At 46.5% G+C, this 24362-nt stretch overlaps 1 protein-coding gene across 2 annotated transcripts in view; it reads left to right on the top strand.

The window, feature by feature from the left end:
* Positions 1 to 24362, top strand: part of MACF1 (microtubule actin crosslinking factor 1) — a 513108-nt gene that overhangs the window by 13126 nt on the left and 475620 nt on the right. For both annotated transcript variants that reach the window (XM_029570961.1, XM_029570962.1), the window contains exon 2: positions 23382 to 23443. In XM_029570961.1, coding sequence (XP_029426821.1) covers positions 23382 to 23443 — 62 coding nt within the window. The remainder of the gene's footprint in view (positions 1 to 23381; positions 23444 to 24362) is intronic.

Here is a 24362-nt window from a genome sequence, read left to right on the forward strand (position 1 = left end):
TGATACAGGGATTTAAAAATATCTCCAGGATTTACTTGCCAGAGACTTTCCGTGTACTCCTATATTCTCTCCCCCCCCCTTTCCCCCCAATTTTTTTTTTGTGATAGAGGGTTTGAGGGAGATTGTGACGAGCACTCCTTCCATGCAAACCCCTCTCTCCCACATTTCCACCTCTCATGTTTGTGCCTGTGACAAAAAGCCTCCATCAGGGAGAAGAGACCACCACTATCTTCTCCCAGTCTGTCTTGCCAGCTGAGAAAATGTACTTGCCCCAGATACTTGGGCTAATGGATTTTGAAACCCCGTTTCTGTAGTGTAGTTCAGTTATGTGATTTTCCTTTTAAATGTCTCTCTCCTGCTGTAATCTCCCTGGATCCTCCACCCACCCCACAGTTTGCATGGTCTTGTCCATGTGAGGCCGGTGGCCTTTCTTTGTACTACTGCTAACTTCTGGATCGCCCCAAACTCCAAATGTGGTCCAAGGTCCAGAAAACACAAGCGCACCCTGCATGGGGTCAAGGGGTAGCAGTGCATGGACTCTGAGAAATACAGTAAAGCACAGGAGCACAAAGTTTGTTTAAAGCAAACATTTTTATATACTGAGGCTGCTGATCCTCAGACTGAAGAGACTTCTGCTCTATTTCTCTTTGTAATAAAGGGTATGAGGTGGTGTTTAAATTATTTCATGGTCTATACCACACCCCAGTATCTTATACCCCTGGTAGGGGTGGCACTACAACCATACAAGCCTTGGAGATCACTAAGATTACTACAGAACTACGGGGCCGTATGTTCTCCATAGCGGGCCCTCCACTTTGGAACTCTCTCTCACCGAGCCCCTATGTCTGACTCCTGAAACAGATTCAGACGTGACCTAACCTTCCAAAGTCATTCCTTGCTAGTACATGGACCTTTCTAAAGAGCTCATTACCTCTTTCCTTCCAACCCACCCCAAATAAATGCATCAGGAACTCCTTCTCTGAACGCCCTTCTTCACATCCTTCCAGCACCTTTTGTTATAATTGCTACTCCATCTCTTTGTGTCTCTCCGTCACCTGGCCGCCTCAGTCAGTGTACGTCTTTCACCTAAATCTGTGTCTTATGCCTAAATTATATGAACAAGGGAATGTAATTGGTTCCTATAATACTTATTTATGGTGTAAACCGCTATGATCTTTTCTTGGCACGACAGTATATAAAATGGCTAAATAAAGTAAATACAGAACACCAGTCCGCTGTGTGGGAGAGAGGGGTTGTATCAAAGTACAACAATTTTGGCTTAACGTTACCGATTGCATTTCTGAAATCTGCAAGCAGCAATTGATGCCTCTTTACATTTGCTGGGAATATGGGGTAACTGATGGGCAATGAGAGGACATCGGAAATTGGTCATTTGTTGCAAGCAGCTCGTCTAGTGATTGCACATCAATGGAAAATTATTCCTTCTCGAAGCTGTTGGGAGGCCAAACTGAGAGAGCAGTACTAGAGAGGTTAAGCTATGTGCTCCAGAACAGAGTGGATACTTATAAGCAGATTTGGGATTCATTTTGGAAGAGGCTTTGAATGTGTGATTGTTATAGGTTGCAATGATGGAATTCAACACACAAAGTTTGTGCTCTTATCCAAATTTTGTGCTTATCGTACAGTACATTGTTCTTGTTTTTGTTTACATAATTTTCAATAAAAAAAAAAGGCTTCTGTTTTCTTTAGTTGTCCCTTTTAGCTTTTGTGGGAACAGAGAAGTTTGAGCTTTGCCGGATGCTGACCCATGGTGGAATTTGGAGAGTTCAGTAAGGCAGGACATTTAGCCTTTGTAAGGAGAGAGAGAGAGTGCTGGACAGACAGTCTCTGTTGGGAGGGGGGACAAGATCACTGAGCTCTTGCAGGGGAAGGAAGGGCGTGGAAGAAGTACTGGAGATATCAGGTTTATTTACCCAGTCTGAGATTTGTAATGCCCATGGTACCGATGAGTTGCTTGGGATGCCTTGTGCTGTTTCTTGATGTCCGTGAGCTGAGCTTGCAGAGGTCGTATGGGGAAACCCGATGAATCATGTGCGGAACCAAGATGGGAAAAGGCACGTTCTGGAAACCTTTTTCTCTTTTTTTTTGCCATTCTATTTTGGTGACTTCTGGTATGTAGCAACCCCTGCCGTGCCTGGGCACGTGCAGCTGGCATTATCTGACAGCTGTAACTCAGAAGGATTTTATTCCTGATAAACCTTTGGCAAGGACAGCATCTCAGGGAGGTGAATGTGCAGAGGAGAGGGACTCTCCTGGAGGCTGCGCGCTCTGACATAACTGTACATTAAAGGAAAAGAATATCTGGAAAGCTGTAACTGATAGTCATCGCAGCCTGCTTAATAACTATTTACGAACTTCCGGGAATTTCACCAAACCCTTTTTAAACCAAGTGATGCTATTTGCCTTGACCACATCCTCCGGCAATGAATTCCACATCTCAGGTTTTGCCCTATCTTGCCTCTTTCTGCCCTCAGTATACCTACGGTAAGAACATACTATTTGCTTTTGTGGGACAGACCAAAAGGACCATCAAGCCTAGTAATCTGTTTCCAACATCAGCTAATCCAGGTCACAAATATCTAGCAGGATCCCAAAAGTTTGATGGATTCCATGCTTCTTATCCCAGGGCTAAGTAGTGGATTGCCCCAAGTCCACCTTAATAATGGTTTATGGACTTTTCTTCCAGGAACTTATTTAAACCTTTTTTAAACCCAGCCACACTAACATCTTTACCACATCCTCTGACAACAAATTCCAGAGTTTAATTATGCATTGAGTAAAAAAAATATGTTCTCCTATTTGTCTTCAATGCATGTTCATAAGAAAATTGCCATACTGGGTCAGACCAAGGGTCCATCAAGCCCAGCATCCTGTTTCCAACAGAGGCCAAACCAGGCCACAAGAACCTGGCAAGTACCCAAACACTAAGAAGATCCCATGCTACTGATGCAATTAATAGCAGTGGCTATTCCCTAAGTAAACTTGATTAACAGCAGTTATTGCCTTCTCCGCCTAGCCAATATTATTTATTTATTTAAAAGTTTTTATATACCGTCATTAAGTTATTTACCATCATAAAGTTTTACAATAGGGCACATATATCAAAGAAAATACAGATCATACATTACATAGAGGGTGCCATTATTATTCGGTAACAAAAACACATTAAGTATAATATGGCTTATAACGTGGAATTTACATTAATGAAATTCTCATGGGAGATTATGTTTTATTGCTATTCAACCTGTCTGTTTGAGTACAATTATCAGAGGGATAAAATAATTTCCAGGTAGTATCTGGAGATTGTGAGCTGGGTGCTCTATGTCCGCTTATCCTTATTTATTTGCTTGTGTTGTTCTCTTTATTGAAGGCTTGTTTGAAGAGCCAGGTTTTGAATGAGTAAACAACTGATTATTGTTTACTCGTTCCACTCCACTCATTATTTTATAGACCTCTATCAGATCTCCCCTCAGCCGTCTCTTCTCCATAAGAACATAAGAAAATGCCATACTGGGTCAGACCAAGGGTCCATCAAGCCCAGCATCCTGTTTCCAACAGTGGCCAATCCAGGCCATAAGAACCTGGCAAGTACCCAAAAACTAAGTCTATTCCATGTAACCATTGCTAATGGCAGTGGCTATTCTCTAAGTGAACTTAATAGCAGGTAATGGACTTCTCCTCCAAGAACTTATCCAATCCTTTTTTAAACACAGCTATACTAACTGTACAAACCACATTCTCTGGAAACAAATTCCAGAGTTTAATTGTGCGTTGAGTAAAAAAGAACTTTCTCCGATTAGTTTTAAATGTGCCCCATGCTAACTTCATGGAGTGTCCCCTAGTCTTTCTACTATCCGAAAGAGTAAATAACCGATTCACATCTACCCGTTCTAGACCTCTCATGATTTTAAACACCTCTATCATATCCCCCCTCAGTCGTCTCTTCTCCAAGCTGAAAAGTCCTAACCTCTTTAGTCTTTCCTCATAGGGGAGTTGTTCCATTCCCCTTATCATTTTGGTAGCCCTTCTCTGTACCTTCTCCATCGCAATTATATCTTTTTTGAGATGCGGTGACCAGAATTGTACACAGTATTCAAGGTGCGGTCTCACCATGGAGCGATATAGAGGCATTATGACATTTTCCGTTTTATTCACCATTCCTTTTCTAATAATTCCCAACATTCTGTTTGCTTTTTTGACTGCCGCAGCACACTGAACCGACGATTTCAATGTGTTATCCACTATGACACCTAGATCTCTTTCTTGGGTTGTAGCACCTAATATGGAACCCAGGCTGAAGAGTCCTAACCTCTTTACTCTTTCCTCAAGGGGGAATCGTTCATCTCCTTTATCATCTTGGTCACTCTTCTCTGAACCTTTTCTAATTCTGCTATATCTTTCTTGAGGTGTGGTGACCAGAACTGCACATAATACTCAAGATGAGGTTGCACCATGGAGTGATACAGAGGCATTATGATATTCTCGGTTTTATTCTCCATTCCTTTCCTAATAATTTCTAGCATTCTGTTTGCTTTTTTGGCTGTTTCCTCACACTGAGTAGAGGATTTCAATGATTTATCAACAATGACGCCTAGAACCTTTTCCTGAATGGTGACTCCTAATGTGGAACCTTGCATTTTGTAGCTGTAATTTGCGATACTCTTCCCTAAGTGCTTCACTTTGCACTTGTCCACATTAAATGCCATCTGTGTGCCCTGTCCCTCAGTCTTGCAATGTCCACTTGCAATTTGTCACTCTCCTCTTGTGCTTTAACAGCTATGAACAAATTAGCAGTTGACACAAAGTTAATTACTTAACTCATTCCCATTTACAGATCATTTGTAAGCATGTTAAAAACCAGTGGTCCCAGAAGAGATTCCTGGTATACTTTACTATTCACCTTTCTTCATTGAGAAAAGTGCCTCCCATATTAATCCAGCGGTTGTACTATCTACAATCACAGAAAGGGGAACTATAAGAGAGCCTTGACATATTAACTAAAGAGGAAGCCCCCTCGCTCTTCAGCTCCTTAGATCCCAATACAGTGGGAGTGGCAGTTGCCAAATGAACTTTTGGGCCGATGCAGTAAGTCATGGGTTAAAACAGGCATGAATATGCGGCATCTGTATTTCTTATCACGCACAGCCAGATCCTCTTGATGCCCAATGCAATATGTAAATGAGGTGCCGCATAAAAAAGGAGACTCTAGAGAAGAAATGCCTGTCCCTAGTGCTCAAATGCCTCGGATGCCCACAGTTGCAACCGGCACTCAGTACGAGCGCCCGTTTTTATCCTGCTCTGGGTGACTGCTCATAGCTAAGCTCAGTACGAGCGCCCGTTTTTATCCTGCTTCTGGGTGACTGCTCATAGCTAAGCTCAGTACGAGCGCCCGTTTTTATCCCGCTCTGGGTGACTGCTCATAGCTAAGCTCAGTACGAGCGCCCGTTTTTATCCTGCTTCTGGGTGTCTGCTCGTAGCTAAGCTCAGTACGAGCCCCGTTTTTATCCTGCTTCTGGGTGTCTGCTCATAGCTAAGCTCAGTACGAGCGCCCGTTTTTATCCTGCTTCTGGGTGTCTGCTCATAGCTAAGCTCAGTACGAGCGCCCGTTTTTATCCTGCTTCTGGGTGACTGCTCGTAGCTAAGCTCAGTACGAGCCCCGTTTTTATCTCGCTCTGGGTGACTGCTCATAGCTAAGCTCAGTACGAGCCCTGTTTTTATCCCGCTCTGGGTGACTGCTCATAGCTAAGCTCAGTACGAGCGCCCGTTTTTATCCCGCTCTGGGTGACTGCTCATAGCTAAGCTCAGTACGAGCGCCCGTTTTTATCCCGCTCTGGGTGTCTGCTCATAGCTAAGCTCAGTACGAGCCCCGTTTTTATCCTGCTCTGGGTGTCTGCTCGTAGCTAAGCTCAGTACGAGCGCCCGTTTTTATCCTGCTTCTGGGTGACTGCTCATAGCTAAGCTCAGTATGAGCGCCCGTTTTTATCCCGCTCTGGGTGTCTGCTCATAGCTAAGCTCAGTACGAGCGCCTGTTTTTATCCTGCTTCTGGGTGACTGCTCATAGCTAAGCTCAGTACGAGCGCCCGTTTTTATCCTGCTTCTGGGTGACTGCTCATAGCTAAGCTCAGTACGAGCGCCCGTTTTTTTTTTTTTTTTTTTTTTAATTTAAAGATTTTTATTGAAACAACAACATAAAGCAACCTACAGACCGGACCATATAATCAGGAGAACAACATGCTTAAGAAACAGCCCGGATATGAAAACAAAACCGTTATCTGCTGTAGGTTACACATCAAAGGTTTGCAACGAAGTTGTTCACATTGAATTTATATAATCCACCCCACCCCCCACCCCCCATGCTTCACAGTTACAATGTCAAAATTTGCACAAACATAGTATAAATGGTGTCACACCAGAGAGAATAGAGATGCCTATAGGGTTACCCCCAAGAGGATTAAAGGAGCCAAAGGATTTCCGCTACACATTCACTATTTAAGTCGGAATACCCAGGGATACACTAGAAAGCCAAGTGTGATAGGGATGCCAAATTGATGTAAAGCGAGAGACTTTCTTATGTTTAAATGCTGTCGAGCGCCCGTTTTTATCCTGCTTCTGGGTGTCTGCTCGTAGCTAAGCTCAGTACGAGCGCCCGTTTTTATCCTGCTTCTGGGTGACTGCTCATAGCTAAGCTCAGTACGAGCGCCCGTTTTTATCCTGCTCTGGGTGACTGCTCATAGCTAAGCTCAGTACGAGCGCCCGTTTTTATCCTGCTTCTGGGTGACTGCTCATAGCTAAGCTCAGTACGAGCGCCCGTTTTTATCCCGCTTCTGGGTGACTGCTCATAGCTAAGCTCAGTACGAGCGCCCGTTTTTATCCTGCTTCTGGGTGACTGCTCATAGCTAAGCTCAGTACGAGCCCCGTTTTTATCCCGCTTCTGGGTGACTGCTCATAGCTAAGCTCAGTACGAGCGCCCGTTTTTATCCTGCTTCTGGGTGTCTGCTCATAGCTAAGCTCAGTACGAGCGCCCGTTTTTATCCTGCTTCTGGGTGACTGCTCATAGCTAAGCTCAGTACGAGCGCCCGTTTTTATCCTGCTTCTGGGTGACTGCTCATAGCTAAGCTCAGTACGAGCGCCCGTTTTTATCTCGCTCTGGGTGACTGCTCGTAGCTAAGCTCAGTACGAGCGCCCGTTTTTATCCTGCTCTGGGTGTTTGCTCGTAGCTAAGCTCAGTACGAGCGCCCGTTTTTATCCTGCTCTGGGTGTCTGCTCGTAGCTAAGCTCAGTACGAGCGCCCGTTTTTATCCCGCTTCTGGGTGACTGCTCATAGCTAAGCTCAGTACGAGCGCCCGTTTTTATCTCGCTCTGGGTGTCTGCTCATAGCTAAGCTCAGTACGAGCGCCCGTTTTTATCCTGCTTCTGGGTGACTGCTCATAGCTAAGCTCAGTACGAGCGCCTGTTTTTATCCTGCTCTGGGTGACTGCTCATAGCTAAGCTCAGTACGAGCGCCCGTTTTTATCCTGCTCTGGGTGACTGCTCATAGCTAAGCTCAGTACGAGCGCCCGTTTTTATCCTGCTTCTGGGTGACTGCTCATAGCTAAGCTCAGTACGAGCGCCCGTTTTTATCCTGCTCTGGGTGACTGCTCATAGCTAAGCTCAGTACGAGCGCCCGTTTTTATCCTGCTCTGGGTGACTGCTCATAGCTAAGCTCAGTACGAGCGCCCGTTTTTATCCTGCTTCTGGGTGACTGCTCATAGCTAAGCTCAGTACGAGCCCCGTTTTTATCCTGCTTCTGGGAGTCTGCTCATAGCTAAGCTCAGTACGAGCGCCCGTTTTTATCCTGCTTCTGGGTGACTGCTCATAGCTAAGCTCAGTACGAGCGCCCGTTTTTATCCCGCTTCTGGGTGACTGCTCATAGCTAAGCTCAGTACGAGCGCCTGTTTTTATCCTGCTTCTGGGTGTCTGCTCATAGCTAAGCTCAGTACGAGCGCCCGTTTTTATCCCGCTCTGGGTGACTGCTCATAGCTAAGCTCAGTACGAGCGCCCGTTTTTATCCCGCTTCTGGGTGACTGCTCATAGCTAAGCTCAGTACGAGCCCCGTTTTTATCCTGCTTCTGGGTGACTGCTCATAGCTAAGCTCAGTACGAGCGCCCGTTTTTATCCCGCTCTGGGTGACTGCTCATAGCTAAGCTCAGTACGAGCGCCCGTTTTTATCCCGCTTCTGGGTGACTGCTCATAGCTAAGCGCCCTTTGCTGTTGTGCATTCAGAATTTTTTTTTTAAAATCGAGCCCATACTTTTATTTTTAAAACACCGCAAGCAATAAATTTGTGTCACGATGATACTAAGAAGAACCACAGAGGTCTTTTTTTTTTTTTAAATTTGAAATGAGCCCTTGACTCATGGATTGACTTAATGCCACCTCCAGGGCTGGAGTTACATTTGCTGTGTTAAAAAGTGTGTTTTGAGCATCCGGTGATTTTTTTGCATGGGTGGGGGGCGTAATGGCTACATGGAATTTACATGTGATGAGTGCTAACGGGTGTGCGTTTTGGGTACCCTAATCTCCTTATTGCAGCGGGTGCTAGAGTAGCACAACCAAAACGCAGGTAAACCTGTGCCTACGCTGGATGCACTTTATTGCATCAGCCCCTCTGTGCAGTTGGCTAGTGGACTGTATAACACTCGTATGTGCTTCCTGGCTTATAAATTGCAGATTCTGTCCTGGTTCCTAACGTGAGGGCTACTTCTCTTGCAAACCTTTGCAAAGCTGCTACTTGGTTGTCTGACGTTTCCATGTCCCACTACTGCCTTGATATCATATACTGAGGTGACAGCAGCTCTACACAGCCTGTTCTCCCAGTGGACCTCTCTGCACTTGGTGGGGTTGGGTTGATTTTTAAGTAAGTGCAGCCCTTAGCTTGGGACGCTTCATGTAGTGGCTGATTCATGCTTACTTGTTGCTAGAGGTGGCGTGTGCATGCATGGGAACTCTGAGAGCTGGGCCGTATGTGCCCCATTCATCCTGCTGACTATGGAGAGCGCTGTTTCAGAAAAGCAAACTTGCGGGTCTACAATTCAGTTGCCTAGGTTTAGGTGCTCTTGCTAACACGGATTCTCAGCCTTAGGAAATGTGGCTGAATGCGTTCTCCAAGCACGCAGTTTTCAAAAGGACCAGTTCAGGTGCCCATCTGCAAAGGTTCAGCACCTAAAGTCCATGAGGAGTCAGGCCCTTTACTTTCTGACATCTTCTTGTGGGCTGAGGGTCACAGACGCTCTGCTCATCCTGAGCCACTTCACATGTTTACTAAACACATCTGATTAGTGTATGGTAGAAACAAATTCCATAATTAAATGTAAGCCAAATGCCGGCTCGCCGCACTTCCTTTATACACAAACTTCCGTACCTGTAAATTTGGAAATATTGTCCTATCATGAGCAAGGGAGGTTTTTGAAAGTCTGCCTTGGTTGCTGTAAGGGCCCTATTTCATGAGGAAAAGTCGTTAGTACGGGGTTTTGTACTGCTTTTCAGAGGTGGGGATTTGAAGTGAGCCTTGAAGCAAGGGCCTGTAGCTGTTAGCTGGAGTTACAAGTTATTACTGGCCGTCTCCAGTATGAACTTGTAAAGTGCGCGCTCTGGTTCTTGGAAGAGTTGTGATTTTATAGCGCCACCTACAGATCACAGGTGTTAATACACTGCTGGCAAGGGTGGCTGTGTTTTTCCCTTGTTTTGCAGATTTTCTGAGGAACTGGTTCTGTGTAAGCTGCTGATTAAATTTGAAACATAGGAGAATGGTGTGTGTGTGTGTGTGTGTGATAAGCACATGACTGGGACAGGAAATGCTTCAATATTACTGTGAAAAGATGAGCAGTGGCTCAGCCCTACTGCATTCCCAAAATTACTAACCAATAATGTGCATGCCTACAGTCTAGTTTGATCGCCTTTCTTTGTTTAAAATCAAAGCTATGTAAACTAAAAATATACATATAAGTCATAAAAAGTAAAACACAACTTCATTTATATAAAGGTAAAAATTAATGTACATATATAACAATATCAAATTACAAACAAACTTATTCAAATAAAAATAAGAAAAAAAAATGTTGAGGTATAAATTAGCTCCATTATGGCAGTTCAGCTAATAGCTCCCTGGAATTAATCGGGGGCTATCCCAGAAGCACAAAGTGCATTGAGCCCTATCCTGCTCTAAGCCCTCCACATTTTAAAGCAGCTTCCTTTGTAGTAAAGTATCCTGCTGCTTGGGGGAAGGAGAGCTTTTGCTGCTGGAAATGCGGATGGGCTTGGCAGCTTTGCTTGTCTCTCCAGCTGCATCTTCAGGTCCCCCCATAGAGCTCACATCAGTGTTTTTGGAGGAGTTTCTTCTGGTCGTCCTTTCACTTTGTCATAGAAAAAGCAGGCAAGAGAACAAAAAATTCAGAAAAGGGCTTAACCCTGAAGAAAACTATTCAGGCATCTAGGAAGCTATCTTCTCTCAGAGATAATGCTTATAAAATAAATAAATACAGTTAATTCTGGGATTTATAGTCCAGCTTTATGCACAATGCAACAGATCTGCAAACCCCAGGATGAGCAGTGTCGTCTTGCATCTCATCTCGTCTGTAGACATTACCTGTAAACTTATGTCACAGGTTACACTTAGAAATATTCCTGCTGTGTCAGAGAGATTTAAAATCTGATAATGGAAGGTGATTGTCCCAGTTGTTCCCTGTCCACTGTGGTCCAGGAAAGTTTGCCGTCTGCTCTGTCCCACTTCCTCCAGCGGTAATCCTGCCTCTCCGGGGCTCTGTCCCTGGCGTTGCCTGTGCCCTTGCAGAGATTGCAAGCTGCTCTGATAAGGAACACAGAGCATGAGGCACTAGTTCCTGCCTCTTATCACATAACTTTTTTAGGAGCTGAAGCAGCTGAAAATAACTTAGAATAATATGTTTCCAAAAATGGGAAGACAACAGAGACGAAGAGCTTGGAGAAAAGCAAGATCTCAGGAAGTGGAGTGGGTGTGAAAAAGAGGGTAGGGGAGGGAGTGTTAGTTGAAAGTGGGGAACGGGCAGATAATAGTTGAACTGATGTGCAGGAAGAGAGAGGGGGAGCTAATAGCCAGGAATCAGCTGCAGAAGAGGGGTACTGGCAGTGCTGGAGGGGGTGCCTCAATGTGGGCAGCTATTTTCATATGTGGTGGGCTTGCCCATTGTGGGATGCTATTGAATCCTGGATTCAATGGATGTGTGGTGTCTCTGTGGGATTGCTCCCCCAGCATGCATTATTGGGCACATCCATGAACCCGGGAAAAGAGAATTATAATAGATTAGTAAACTATATCTGAACAGCCACTAGGATCGAAATTGCAAACAAATGGAAGTCTGCTCAGTTACCGACCCTGGCCCAAGTACAAGTTAAACTGGGACACATGTATGTTATGGCCAAGATTACTGCTAGGCTCAAGAAACATTGGAAGGAGGAGTTCTGTCCAGCCGCAGCCGAATGAGGTGGACTTTTTCTGAATAACACTACCCTAGTGCAATATGACTCTCTATTATTCACCCACCGTTCGGGGGATATAATGTATAACATAAACAGAGGCTAAGGCACGTGGTTTCGTGTGCCCATGGGCCTCAGCCCGGATCCTGACCTTCAGGGCTGAGCCAAGGGTTGACTGTGGCTCTGCATGGCTGACGGTCTGACCCTCTGCCAGGCTGGCAAGCTCCCAAGGCCAACATCCGAGGATGTTGGAAGTTGAATGGTCCTCCGACCATTCCGAGCCCTTTCGGACCTGCCGCTGATTGGCATTGGAGCAGCAGGCCTGGCCTGAGGTTGAGGGCAGACGGCCTTGACACGAAGACAAGACTATGAAGATTGATGCGACGGCATCACATGGCACGAAGACTTGGGTTGATGCAACGGCATCACATGGCACAAAGACGTGACACCAGGAACGATGCAACGGCATCGCAGACGAAGACTTGACACCAAGGCTGATGCGAAGACATCACGGACCAGTGGTCGATGCGACGGCATCCCGGACCAGGGTCGATGCAACAACATCAGAGACATGACGCTGAAGTGCAGACATAACGAGGAACTTGGAATCCAGACAAGACGAGAAGTAGGGAAGGCGGACATTGGCACTGTCTCTCAGGGCGCCCTACTCAGGCCACCCGCGGGACTGAGTCGTGGACCACCCTGTCCCACTGTGCGCCCTACACAGCCCTTGCAGGCTGGTCATGCACCACGAGGAGAACGGGACAGTGCAGGAAAGATCCAGGACATGACGGCTCGAGAGCACAAGGACCCCAGTCCACCTGCAGGCCACTCCAACCCGGGAAAGACGTCGTCCGAGGGAGTCCGGCTCACAGGACCAGAAGGCTCAGGAGCGTAGAAGACGAGACCCAGGAACAAACATCCAGGAAGGCAAGAACACCAGGACGTAGAAGATCATCAAGACACCAGGACATCTGGACGAGGACCTCAGGCTATGAAGACATAATGTAGCATGAGGAGCTCCACAAAGACAATAGAAGACCTGACGGAGCTCTGGCAGGCAGGAGCCTCCAGAGTGAAGTAACTCCGATGCAAGGCGAAGAACAGACTGATGGAGCAGCCCTTTATAGGGCTGGTACAGGAAATTAGTCCCAAGGTGGGGCCAGCACACTTCCTGTGTCTGGCCCTTTTAAATTCAGTAGAGAGGCGTGCGCCGGCGCCTAAGGAGAGAGCAGGAGCTGTGCAGGACCGCGGACAGCGGCCTGCACCGACGCAGAAAACAGAAGAGGCAGGGCTGAGCCTGGACGTAGGCTCTGACGTCGGCAGCGGCTCCAGCCGCTGCAGGAGGCCCCAGGGGCAGCTTCAGCTGCTACTCCAGCCCGGGGCTGCGGCCTTAGCGCCGCGACGATGAAAGGCAGCGTCGGGGGCGGTCCCAGTCCCAAAGAAGGCTGCGGCTCTGACCGTGGAGACCAGGAGAAACACGGGCGGCCTCCGGGCCGCATGAGGAACTTCAAGCCGCGGCTCCGGCCGCGTGGGAAGGCCGACGGCGGCGTCCTGCCGTGCCGGCTGAAAAGGAACAGCATGGTGAGTGAGCCTGCTCACGGGGAAACCCGCGGGCAGTGCAGTCATAACACGTGGAATGTGGTTCATGCCTTTTATTCTCATGGGATGCCCTGTATACATTGCCACAAGGTTATACGTGTTGTTTCAGGTTTGGACATGGATACATGTTTCAAGGGTATTGTCCCCGTTTATTGCCATGTATTTGTTCAGGGTTTTGGCCCTTGTTTCCATATGTCTATTGTCGTTAATAAAAAAAAATATTTCAAAAGAAGAGGGGTACTGGCAGGGAAGAGATGGGGGGAGCTGACAAGGGAAGTGGAGCTGTTCTGGAAAGGTTATGCTTTTTGCTGGTCCTCGTCCAGGGCGACCTCTTTCTGCCCCTCCTGTCATGTGCTCTCCCTTTATTCTTCATTTCGTTCTCTTCCTCCCACTCGTCTGTGGCCTTAGCCATCCTCTGCTATGCTACCTGGTCTGGCTCAGCTTTTGCTTGAGCTCACTTGATATTGTGGTCAACTGTGTGACTGCTTTTGGTCTTCCTCTGGCCCTCAGTTTGCATTTCAGTATCTTTCTACCAACATAACTTTTCATTTCTTCTTTCCTTGCGTGAAACACAGCCGTCGTCTTTCCCTTATCTTCTCCGTGACCTCATTTGTCACCCCTAGCATCCGCTGCAGCATTCTCATCTGTGACGCACGCACGTGGAAAGCAGGTGCTCTCCTAACGTGTGCCGATCCAGCTCTCCAGGGTGCCCGATGTACAATGCAAATCGGCTGCCGCACTAAAAAGGAGGCGTTAGGGGATATTGTGCACCCCTAGCGCCCAGGAGAGGTGGCTGTCAGCGGGTTAGGGAAACGGGCGCTCAATTTTACGAGTCTCTGTTGTCCTAATCTGATCGCCAGCACACATTGTTTTTTTTTAATTTTTTTAATCTAACTCCTTTTTTCAGTTCCTCCGATTTAATATTGCTACCATATTAAGTTGGAGGATCTACAGAAAAGCAATATTTTCTGCTTTTCTGTCAGCTTTTGAGGCTCCTCGAGAATTTAATGCCTGCTCCGAGGCAGGCGTTAATCTCTGAATAAAAATGTGCACCTGGCACGTGTTTTTTTTTTTTTTTTGGGCATCAGGAGGTAATAGCTAATAGCTTCATCAACATGAATTTACACGTGATGAGCACTATTGGCTTTGTGGTGGGTTTCATGCACTAATCCCTTTATTGCATAAGGGGGTGTGCACTGTATTGTCTACACCTTTCCTTAAGAACATAAGAAATTGCCATACTGGGTCAGACCATGGGTCCATCAAGCCCAGCATCCTGTTTCCAACAGTGGCCAAGCCAGGTCACAAGTACCTGGCAATAACCCAACAGTAAATAGATCCCATGCTGCTAATGCTTGGTAAATAACCAAGCCAACTTTGGATAATATATTTTAGATGTATCCAAACATTTTTTTTTTTTAAAACCCAGCTACACTAACTGTCTTAACCACATCCTCTGGCAAGATAATGTTTGCCTATTGGAAGTTTGAAGTTGGGAGGAACACATGTATACCAACTTGACAAAGAAAATCATCTCATTGAATGTTTGTCCCAAAAGTGGAGGAAATATGAGTACATTTCTGCTGTTGCGGTTAGGATTAAACAGCACCGTTGTATGTGCAGTGGGATTGAATGTTTGTGTGCATGTGAGTTGGATGTTTGGGTAATTTGTGCTTTGAACATCAGCCATTCATGTATGTGAGTTTTAATCTAAATCTGAATATGTTTGAGTGATGGTGTTAAGTGGCATGCTATATTTTGTGTTATGTCAATTTTATGTCTTTATATAAGAATTCCTTAAATACTTGTTTGGACGTCCATTGTCCTGCCAATATTCTTTCCCAGGCCCCGTTCGCACCAAGTTTGGAGCAGACAGAAGCCCTTCGAGTTCCCCTGGTGTTTTGTTTCTTTGGAGCACAACAAGTTGGGAATCGCTTTTGCCAAGCAGATGCCTTCTGTTATACCCAGGCGGGACTGCATCTTGGGTACCACGTCCAGGCGCACTGTCCCCAGCAGTCCCCAGGGAGGAGATCTGTAAAGCTGCGACATGGACTTCCATCCACTCCTTCACATTACATTACTGTTTGGATAGGGATGAGCAATGCAACAGCAGGTTTGGCCAGTCTGTCCTCTGGAACTTGTTTGAGGTTTAGAACCAACTCTGCTCCTGTCTAGGGCCTGTTGTTTCTGTTCAGGCTGCCACACTCCTCTCACCAATAAAATGTTGTGCCCATTGGCACCTGTAGCTAGGGATTCACTCATGAGTGAGCATAGTTGCTTACCTGTAATGGGTGTTCTCTGAGGACAGCAGGAGTTGAATTTCCACTTCATGGGTTTGTTCTGTGTTCTGAGACTGAGGGGAGCTCGCGTGGTATACTGCACGCCGCAGATTGCTCGGAGAGGCTCCGTCAATGTTCTAGAAACTTTGATACACGTTTTCTGTGCCGGGTTCATCGGATAAAGTCAGCCATGTGTGAGGACTGACATCCTGCTGTCCTTGGAGAACACCATGGGGCCGAGCGCACTGTATAACCCGCAGTCGGACGCAGGTTAAATAGGCACTAATCCACCCCCTAATGCAGCACCTATTTAACCGGGTCCGATGTGGAGTGAATGAGAGAGCGCTCATCACATGCAAATGCATGTAAATGAGGCTATTACTCGTTCACTCCAATGCAAAAAAATAAATGTGCGTCTCAGACGCATGTTTATCGCTCAGCTATTAACACCTGCCTGGCGCAGGCGTTAATAGCTGAGCGCATTGAAAAGTACAGAAAAGCATTTTTTTCTGCTTCTTTAAAAGTGGAAAAAAAAGAAAAAACCCCTCAGCCGGCCGCATTGAAGACCGACGCTGATGTGCTCGGTGTCTGTTTTCATAACCAGCGGACTGCAGTTATGAAAACTGACGCCGGGTTTATTGGCGGGCTAGCAAGCGACCCTAGCGCCTCCTTGCTAGCGTGACCCCCTAATTTGTTTATAGCATGGCGCCCCCTAAGAAAGCGGGAGTTGAAAAGTCGGCCCCCGTGTTAGCATCCAGGTCTGGACTTCCTGCTCCTCTCTCTAGCAAAGGATCTGATTGTTTGCTGCTGCTTCCAGTTACCGAGCTCCTCAACCCTCTGCAGTTTGTCTCTGCTGCATACATTTGCTCATTGTGTAGTTCATATTTCTCAGGCGAGAAGGTTAGATCAGGATTCCTGTTCCCTTTTGGATTCGGGAAACTTCCTTGGCTTGCTGAATAGTTGAGCACGGTACAGAAGAGACTTCGCCGTGTTGTCTGTGCTCAGATTAGGGCTCTGGCCTCATGGCACTCGCAGCATAGTCTTTCCTGCAGGATTGGATGGAGAGTTTGTAAGCATTTATTTTCCCTCTCAGCTTTGGGGAAATGTGCATCTGTTTCTCCAGACTCGGGGAGTCCAGTTAAAGTGCTGTCTGTCTGTCTGTCTCTCCCTGGCTAGCAGTAACCGCGCTGGGTTTTGGGAATGAGGTGAGATGCTAATTCTGGGAGCCGTGCTTGGTGTCGGTGGAATCTGCTTCTTCAGATGCAGAAAAGTTAGGACTGGTTTCTTCCTGACCATGTGGGATTTGCATCCCTGCTCTCGGGCATTGAGGGTCGCCTGGGCTGGAGCAGGTAGTTTGTAAGTGGATGGCTATTGGGGGCTCCTGTCTCCCAGGGGGCGTCGGTGCTTGCCAGCTCCTTACCCTTCTTTCTTCCTCCCCCCCCCAGTCATTCTCCTCCTTGCTACCGTATGCAGGGGGTGGGGGAAATAACCGTATTTTCCAGCTAAAGATTTCTCCCCATATAGGAGCGCGGGACGGCGCTGGCTCAGCCGTGCTCAGCATTGGGGGCTCTGACAGGGGAGCATGTGGAAGAGCTTAGACTGACCTTGTGCTGATATTGGTAGACGCAGTAAGAGGGGATTATCCTGACGGCAGGTACATTTAGCTTCTGATAAATGTAGGAAGAGAAAAGCGAGAGCTACAGGCTGTTGTGTCTTATGAGAATCAGCACTGAGGGCCCGTGTGACTGGCTGGGAGCAGGACAGGGCTGGGGCGTGGTCCCCTGAGGGGGACTCTGTTTTGGAAGAACTGGCATGTGAAGCACCTCAGGGCTGTGCTTCCTGCATGTCTGAGATCTGGACAAGTTGCAGCTGAGCAGGGTGGAAATCTTTGCCTTGCACTATCCTACCACAGGAATCTGCAGGGGGAGAGCACAGGAAGGTTACTCAAAAGCTGCACCTTATGTTCTTATGCCTGCTCCTGAAGCTGGGTAATTCGTGTACAGAAGGGCGATGAGCTGCTGCATGTCCTTTGCTATATTAGGGGAAGCTGTGCGTATGTCTGGTTGTGACAGAAGGAATATTGTGTGTGTGATGCCTGCTCCTGAAGCTGGGTAACTCGTATACAGAAGGGCGATGAGCTGCTGCATGTCCTTTGCTATATTAGGGGAAGCTGTGCGAATGTCTGGTTGTGACAGAAGGAATATTGTGTGTAAGTGTGTGTGATGCCTGCTCCTGAAGCTGGGTAATTCGTGTACAGAAGGGCGATGAGCTGCTGCATGTCCTTTGCTATATTAGGGGAAGCTGTGCGTATGTTTGATTGTGACAGAAGGAATATTGTCTGTAAGTGTGTGTGATGCCTGCTCCTGAAGCTGGGTAATTCGTGTACAGAAGGGCGATGAGCTGCTGCATGTCCTTTGCTATATTAGGGGAAGCTGTGCGTATGTTTGATTGTGACAGAAGGAATATTGTCTGTAAGTGTGTGTGATGCCTGCTCCTGAAGCTGGGTAATTCGTATACAGAAGGGCGATGAGCTGCTGCATGTCCTTTGCTATATTAGGGGAAGCTGTGCGTATGTTTGATTGTGACAGAAGGAATATTGTCTGTAAGTGTGTGTGATGCCTGCTCCTGAAGCTGGGTAATTCGTATACAGAAGGGCGATGAGCTGCTGCATGTCCTTTGCTATATTAGGGGAAGCTGTGCGTATGTTTGATTGTGACAGAAGGAATATTGTCTGTAAGTGTGTGTGATGCCTGCTCCTGAAGCTGGGTAATTCGTATACAGAAGGGCGATGAGCTGCTGCATGTCCTTTGCTATATTAGGGGAAGCTGTGCGAATGTCTGGTTGTGACAGAAGGAATATTGTGTGTAAGTGTGTGTGATGCCTGCTCCTGAAGCTGGGTAATTCGTATACAGAAGGGCGATGAGCTGCTGCATGTCCTTTGCTATATTAGGGGAAGCTGTGCGTATGTTTGATTGTGACAGAAGGAATATTGTGTGTAAGTGTGTGTGATGCCTGCTCCTGAAGCTGGGTAATTCGTATACAGAAGGGCGATGAGCTGCTGCATGTCCTTTGCTATATTAGGGGAAGCTGTGCGAATGTCTGGTTGTGACAGAAGGAATATTGTGTGTAAGTGTGTGTGATGCCTGCTCCTGAAGCTGGGTAATTCGTATACAGAAGGGCGATGAGCTGCTGCATGTCCTTTGCTATATTAGGGGAAGCTGTGCGTATGTCTGGTTGTGACAGAAGGAATATTGTGTGTGTGATGCCTGCTCCTGAAGCTGGGTAACTCGTATACAGAAGGGCGATGAGCTGCTGCATGTCCTTTGCTATATTAGGGGAAGCTGTGCGTATGTTTGATTGTCTTTCCTGGGCCAACATCGGACAGTAGTGAGGGGGCACATTTTTCTGCTTCTGCTTGTCATACCCGAAAGATAGCACAGGCAGCTGACACATTTAGGTCTCAGAAGGCTCTGGGTGCTGTCCCAAAGAGCAACTTCCTGCTAGGATGTGGGTGGAGCTCTTTTGAGAACAGACACACATCTTGGCTAGTGAGACCCACACGGACTGTGCTGCTATGTGAAAATATCACTTACCTGTGGCATGCGGGGGTCATGGAGCATGTACGTGTGCCAGCGAGAAGGAAACTGGAAGACGGATACACGTGGCATACATACCGAGGACAGCCCTATCCCAGAGCCAACCTGGCATGTCAGATGTGCTGCATGGGTTAGTATTCAGATCAAAGCACTTCTCTGAGGCCTGGGGTGCCAGAGGTGTGATGCCAGTATTCGTCCCTCTCCATCTGTCTGTCTCCCTCCTCCTTCCTTGTCTGAGTATGTGTCTGTCTTGCTGTTTCTCATTCTGCCCCCTCTCTTCAGTAACATACAAGAGAGAACAGGGCCAGTTGGATGAGTGAAAGACTAAGTGACGTTTCAAGGTTTGTTCAGAAGCGTTCTGTATATCAAATACTTGAATAAGTTGGAACGTTCAAACATTTATGTGGCGAGTCCTCAACGCTTTCAGACTTCTTATTCTACAAAGTATGGCTGCTATTGCAGGAAACCACAGTATTAGCATATACTCATGGCTACTGTCTAGCATGTTTAGTAGTAATCTTTTAGTTGAGGCTCTACACTGTAGAATTCAGTGACTTGAAAACCCCCTAACAAGTCTGACACTTGCACGGATTGTTCCAGATACTGGTTTGCAATAAACATTATACTCTTAAAGTAAATTTTCAAAGTTACAATTCATTATTTCTCTGCATTTTTTGTAAAATAAAATTAAAAACTGAAAAATGCTGCTTGCATAAGTATTCAACCCCTTCAGACTGGTATTTGGTAGAACTACTTTTTGCTGCCATAACAGCTTTGTCTGTTGGGGTAAGTTTCTACCAACTTTGCACACTGTTTGGGAGGGACTTTTGCCCATTCTTCCTGGCAGATTTGCTTCGAGTTGTTCAGATTGCTTGGATGACGCTTATGGACTGCAATTTTCAAATAGTGCCACAGATTCTCGATTGGAATGAGATCTGGACTTTGACTTGGCCTTAGGAGAAGATTCCCCTTTTTGTTGTTCAGTCACTCTTGTGTTGCTTTGGCCTTGTGCTTGGGATCATCCTGCTGAAAGGTGAACTTTCTCCCAAGTTTTAGTTTTTAGCAGACTGAAGGCAGGTTCTCTTGCAGTGTTTCCCTGTACATTGCACCATCCATCCGTCCTTCACTTTTAACAGGATGCCCTGTCCCCACAGCGTGCTGCTGCTGCCACCCCCATACTTTACTGTTGGGATGGTGTTTGCTGAGGAGTGGGCAGTATTAGCTTTGTGCCACACATAGCATTTTGAATTTTGGACAAAAAGCTCCATTTTTGTCTCATCTGACGACAAAACCTTATCCCACATTTTAGCTGATTCACTCTGATGCTTTCTGGCAAACTCTAGACATGCTTTGATGTGGTTTTTCTTCAGTAATGGCTTCTTTCTAGCCACCCTCCCATTGACTGGTGCACCTCTACTCCACTCTTGGCCACTGAACTCTGTAGCTCCTTCAAAGTGATTGTTGGCCTCTCTGTGCCTTCCCTCACAAGTCTCTTTGCTCCGATGTTGTTTTGAGAGACGGCCGTGTCTAGGCAATGTCTGCGTGGTAGGATGCAGCTTCCGATGTTGTTTTGAGAGACGGCCGTGTCTAGGCAATGTCTGCGTGGTAGGATGCAGCTTCCGATGTTGTTTTGAGAGACGGCCGTGTCTAGGCAATGTCTGCGAGGTAGGATGCACCTTCCGATGTTTTGAGAGACGGCCGTGTCTAGGCAATGTCTGCGAGGTAGGATGCACCTTCCGATGTTTTGAGAGACGGCCGTGTCTAGGCAATGTCTGCGTGGTAGGATGCAGCTTCCATTTCCTCACAGTTGATCCAACAGTAGTCACTGGGATATCCAAGCACTTGCATCTTATTTTGTAGCCTTTTCCTATCTTGTGCATGTCTATAGCTTTATCTTTAATTTCCTTAGAATGCTCTTTGGTCTTCATTTTCTCAGTTTTCTTTCATTTTCACAGTCTGACCAATGATATTGGAATTAGCTGGGTTTTTTTATCCAGAAAAGCTGACCTTTTTTAATAATTCACAATTATCAGATGTCAATTGTTAGGGTAATATCTTTCATTTGTGTAAACCTGAAGCTTCCTCGGCACAAGGGTTGAATACTTACACAAGCAGTATTTTTCAATTAATTTTATTTTACAAAAAATGCAGAGAAATAATGAATGTGACTTTAAAACACATATTTTATTTATTTATTTATTTATTTACGGGTTTTTTATATACCGAGGCACGTTTGCAAAACATCACCTCGGTTCACAATGTAACATAACTGAGCAACAAGCTTTACAATAGCTATAGCTATTTTGGACTTTTATATTTTGGACTTTTATATACCGACATATTTTGGACTTTTATATACCGACATTCATGTGACAATTACTTATCATATCTGTTTACAGCAAGGAGCATTACATTAAGAGCGTACTGGTTTGCAATAATCATACTGCCTAGAACAATCTGTGTAATCTGACTTGTTAGGGGGTCGAGGAGGACGGGAAAAGATGGCCTGAAGTCTAGGGCCTTTCTTTAGGAGACAGGTGGGGAGAGTGTGGAAGGTTATGCGTATTGGACATTGTCTATCTGCTCTTTAGAGACAGTCTGTGGATCCTATATATAAAGGTGCTTTTCTGGGGGGGGAGGGGCCTGCTAGTTTCTACTTTTTAGGGATGTGCATTTTCCACATCTGATTTGGCGGGTACGTGCGTAGCTCGCCAGCTTTTTAGTATACCCAGGAAATGGTGGGCAAGCGTGTAGTTTTAATAATAAGATACATGTATACCATCTGTTTTTCTGCTTGTACTAGAAAGTTGGGGAGGTATATACGTACCGCTGAAACGGTTGTAATAAATAAATGCACATCCCTACTACTTTTTCCTTTTTCTTCGAACAAAACTGGAACCAGTGTTGGGATCTAGAGCCATGCATCTTCATTCACAGCTAATTGGAGATCCTTCCACTATCTTAACAATACCGCCCTCTTAAAGTTCTTAATCTGGTCCTCAGGCCAGGAACCATGCACCAGACTCCTTCTGGAACCTCTAAATCTGGCCATCAATAATCCATGTCTATTGTGATTGAATATTGCATTGTTAATGCAGCTAAAAGTCTGCATTAACCCTTACACCTAGTGGAAAGTGTACGCAAGTACCTTTTATATCTAGTACATCAGTGGCAGAAAATGTGTGTGCAGCTTTATACCTTGTACATTGATCTTTTTTTTTAAAAAACTTGTATAATCGTAAACTTCTAATAAATGTTGAGTTCAGTGCAGTTTACATAAAACCATCCATAAAACATAACAAATAACATCATATACCATAGAACTTATAACATAATTACAATTTGTGACTGTACATCATCCAAATGCCTTTTTAAACAGCAGTGCCTATACACTTTTCCTGAAACTTTTGATGTCAGAGGGTGTGCATATGCAGCCTTACAGCTAGCACATTGATGGCGGGGAGGTTGCGCGTGCAGCCGCACACTTGGCCTATCGATGATGGGGAGGATACGCGTGCAGCCGCACACTTGGCCTGTCGATGGCGGGGAGGGTGCGCGTGCAGCCGCACACTTGGCCTGTCGATGGCGGGGAGGGTGCGCGTGCAGCCGCAGACACTTGGCCTATCGATGGCGGGGAGGGTGCGCGGGCAGCCGCAGACACTTGGCCTATCGATGGCGGGGAGGGTGCGCGGGCAGCCGCAGACACTTGGCCTATCGATGGCGGGGAGGGTGCGCGGGCAGCCGCAGACACTTGGCCTATCGATGGTGGGGAGGGTGCGCGGGCAGCCGCAGACACTTGGCCTATCGATGGCGGGGAGGGTGCTCGTGTTAGCAGCAGGCCTTTTATGCATATAATGAATATGAAATGCATGCACTTAGTTTTCAGACTTGTCCCTGAGATGCCCACCCCCTGAGAATGCCTTTCTTCTTTGTGGCACAAAAGATATACGCGTGCTGAAACCAAAGTATTCTTGTACATGCAGGTGGCTAAATAACCACTAACCCAGATTTGGCTGAGTTAGGAAGGTTAATGCTATTTTTGCCTGCATAAAAGGCTCTTAAGCCGTTGCAGATTTACTCAGTAATGCTTTCTGGTGATTAATGACAAAGGGGGTGGAATTGACTTCACAATGTTTTGAATCTCTTGTGGTAAATTGTCTCATTTGTAACCGATATTTTTGAGTTCTTATTGTTTTTAGTTTGATCCTATTATCTTCTGTCTTCTTAATTAACATGCAAATTATGACTTAATATCCTATGGTACCTACCCTCGTTGCCATGCACGCTGATGGGGGGGTCTCAGATGGCCCCATTTATTTTTGATCTTATTGGCATGATGGCACAGGGTTTCTGCTACAGGTTAGTAATTTGTCTCTCTTGCTTTTTCTAACAGATGAACGGGACAGAGTCCAAAAGAAGACCTTCACCAAATGGATTAATAAACATCTCATCAAGGTGAGGGTTCACTTCCGGTGCTAGGCTCTTCCAACATGGCTACAAATATTTTGTAGGTTTGGTTCCTGTCATACCCCAGATCATTCCAGACAAGTGGGTTTTGCATCCCAACCAGCAGATGGAGGCAGAGAATAAAACTTTTCAGGCACTGCTACATAACCGAGAGAGCCACCTGCAGTCCCTCAGCATTTCTCTGTCTCCAGCAGACGGTAGAGGTGCAATCCTGCAGTCTGTAGTTCCAAGAGTAAATTAAAAGAGAAGAAAGAAGATTCCTAGCAGGAAGGCTCCCTGAGGAGTTAGGTTCCTTCGTGGGCCATCCCTTGGGTAGAGCGGGGGGGTTGGTGATCCCTGATCTAGCTTGACCTTTGTCTATCGGGGTGGAAAGCTGGGGGTCCTGGTTCCCTCACCCCTTCTGAGTCCTCACCATCCTCAGCGGTCAGCTGCCCTCATCCAGAAGCAGGGAAGTATTCAAGTTTTTCTTCCTTGCTTGCTGTTTTCTGTGTGTGCTCCTTTAAATTAAAAAAAAAAAAAAGGTTAAAGCAGGAGAGAGACAGCAGTTTGTAGGCTGATCAACTTGACTGCCGGGAGGCAGTGTCTGGTGAGTGAGGTCAGGAGCCTGAACAGCATCGGAGCGTTGGGATCGCGCTGACGGCAGTTTCCTGCAGCAGGGGCTCTTTTTAGGCCTGATCGCGGCTGAATGGCACCTTCCGCTCAGCACGGAAACATTCGTTGCAGCTGTGGCTTGAAACGTGTGCACCTCAACACTGCGGCATTTTGTGCCAAGTGTGTCTCAGAAGGGGTTGGGACCTCCATGGAACCCTCGCAGGGCGGCCGGAGCATGAGGTTGGCTGGGCCAGTGCAGGAGACCTCGAGGGGGTCTGAGGAGAAGGTGGCCATTTTAGCTCTGCATGTTAGGATC

The sequence above is a fragment of the Rhinatrema bivittatum genome, chromosome 11 (genome assembly GCF_901001135.1).
Source record: "Rhinatrema bivittatum chromosome 11, aRhiBiv1.1, whole genome shotgun sequence".
NCBI lineage: Eukaryota > Metazoa > Chordata > Amphibia > Gymnophiona > Rhinatrematidae > Rhinatrema > Rhinatrema bivittatum.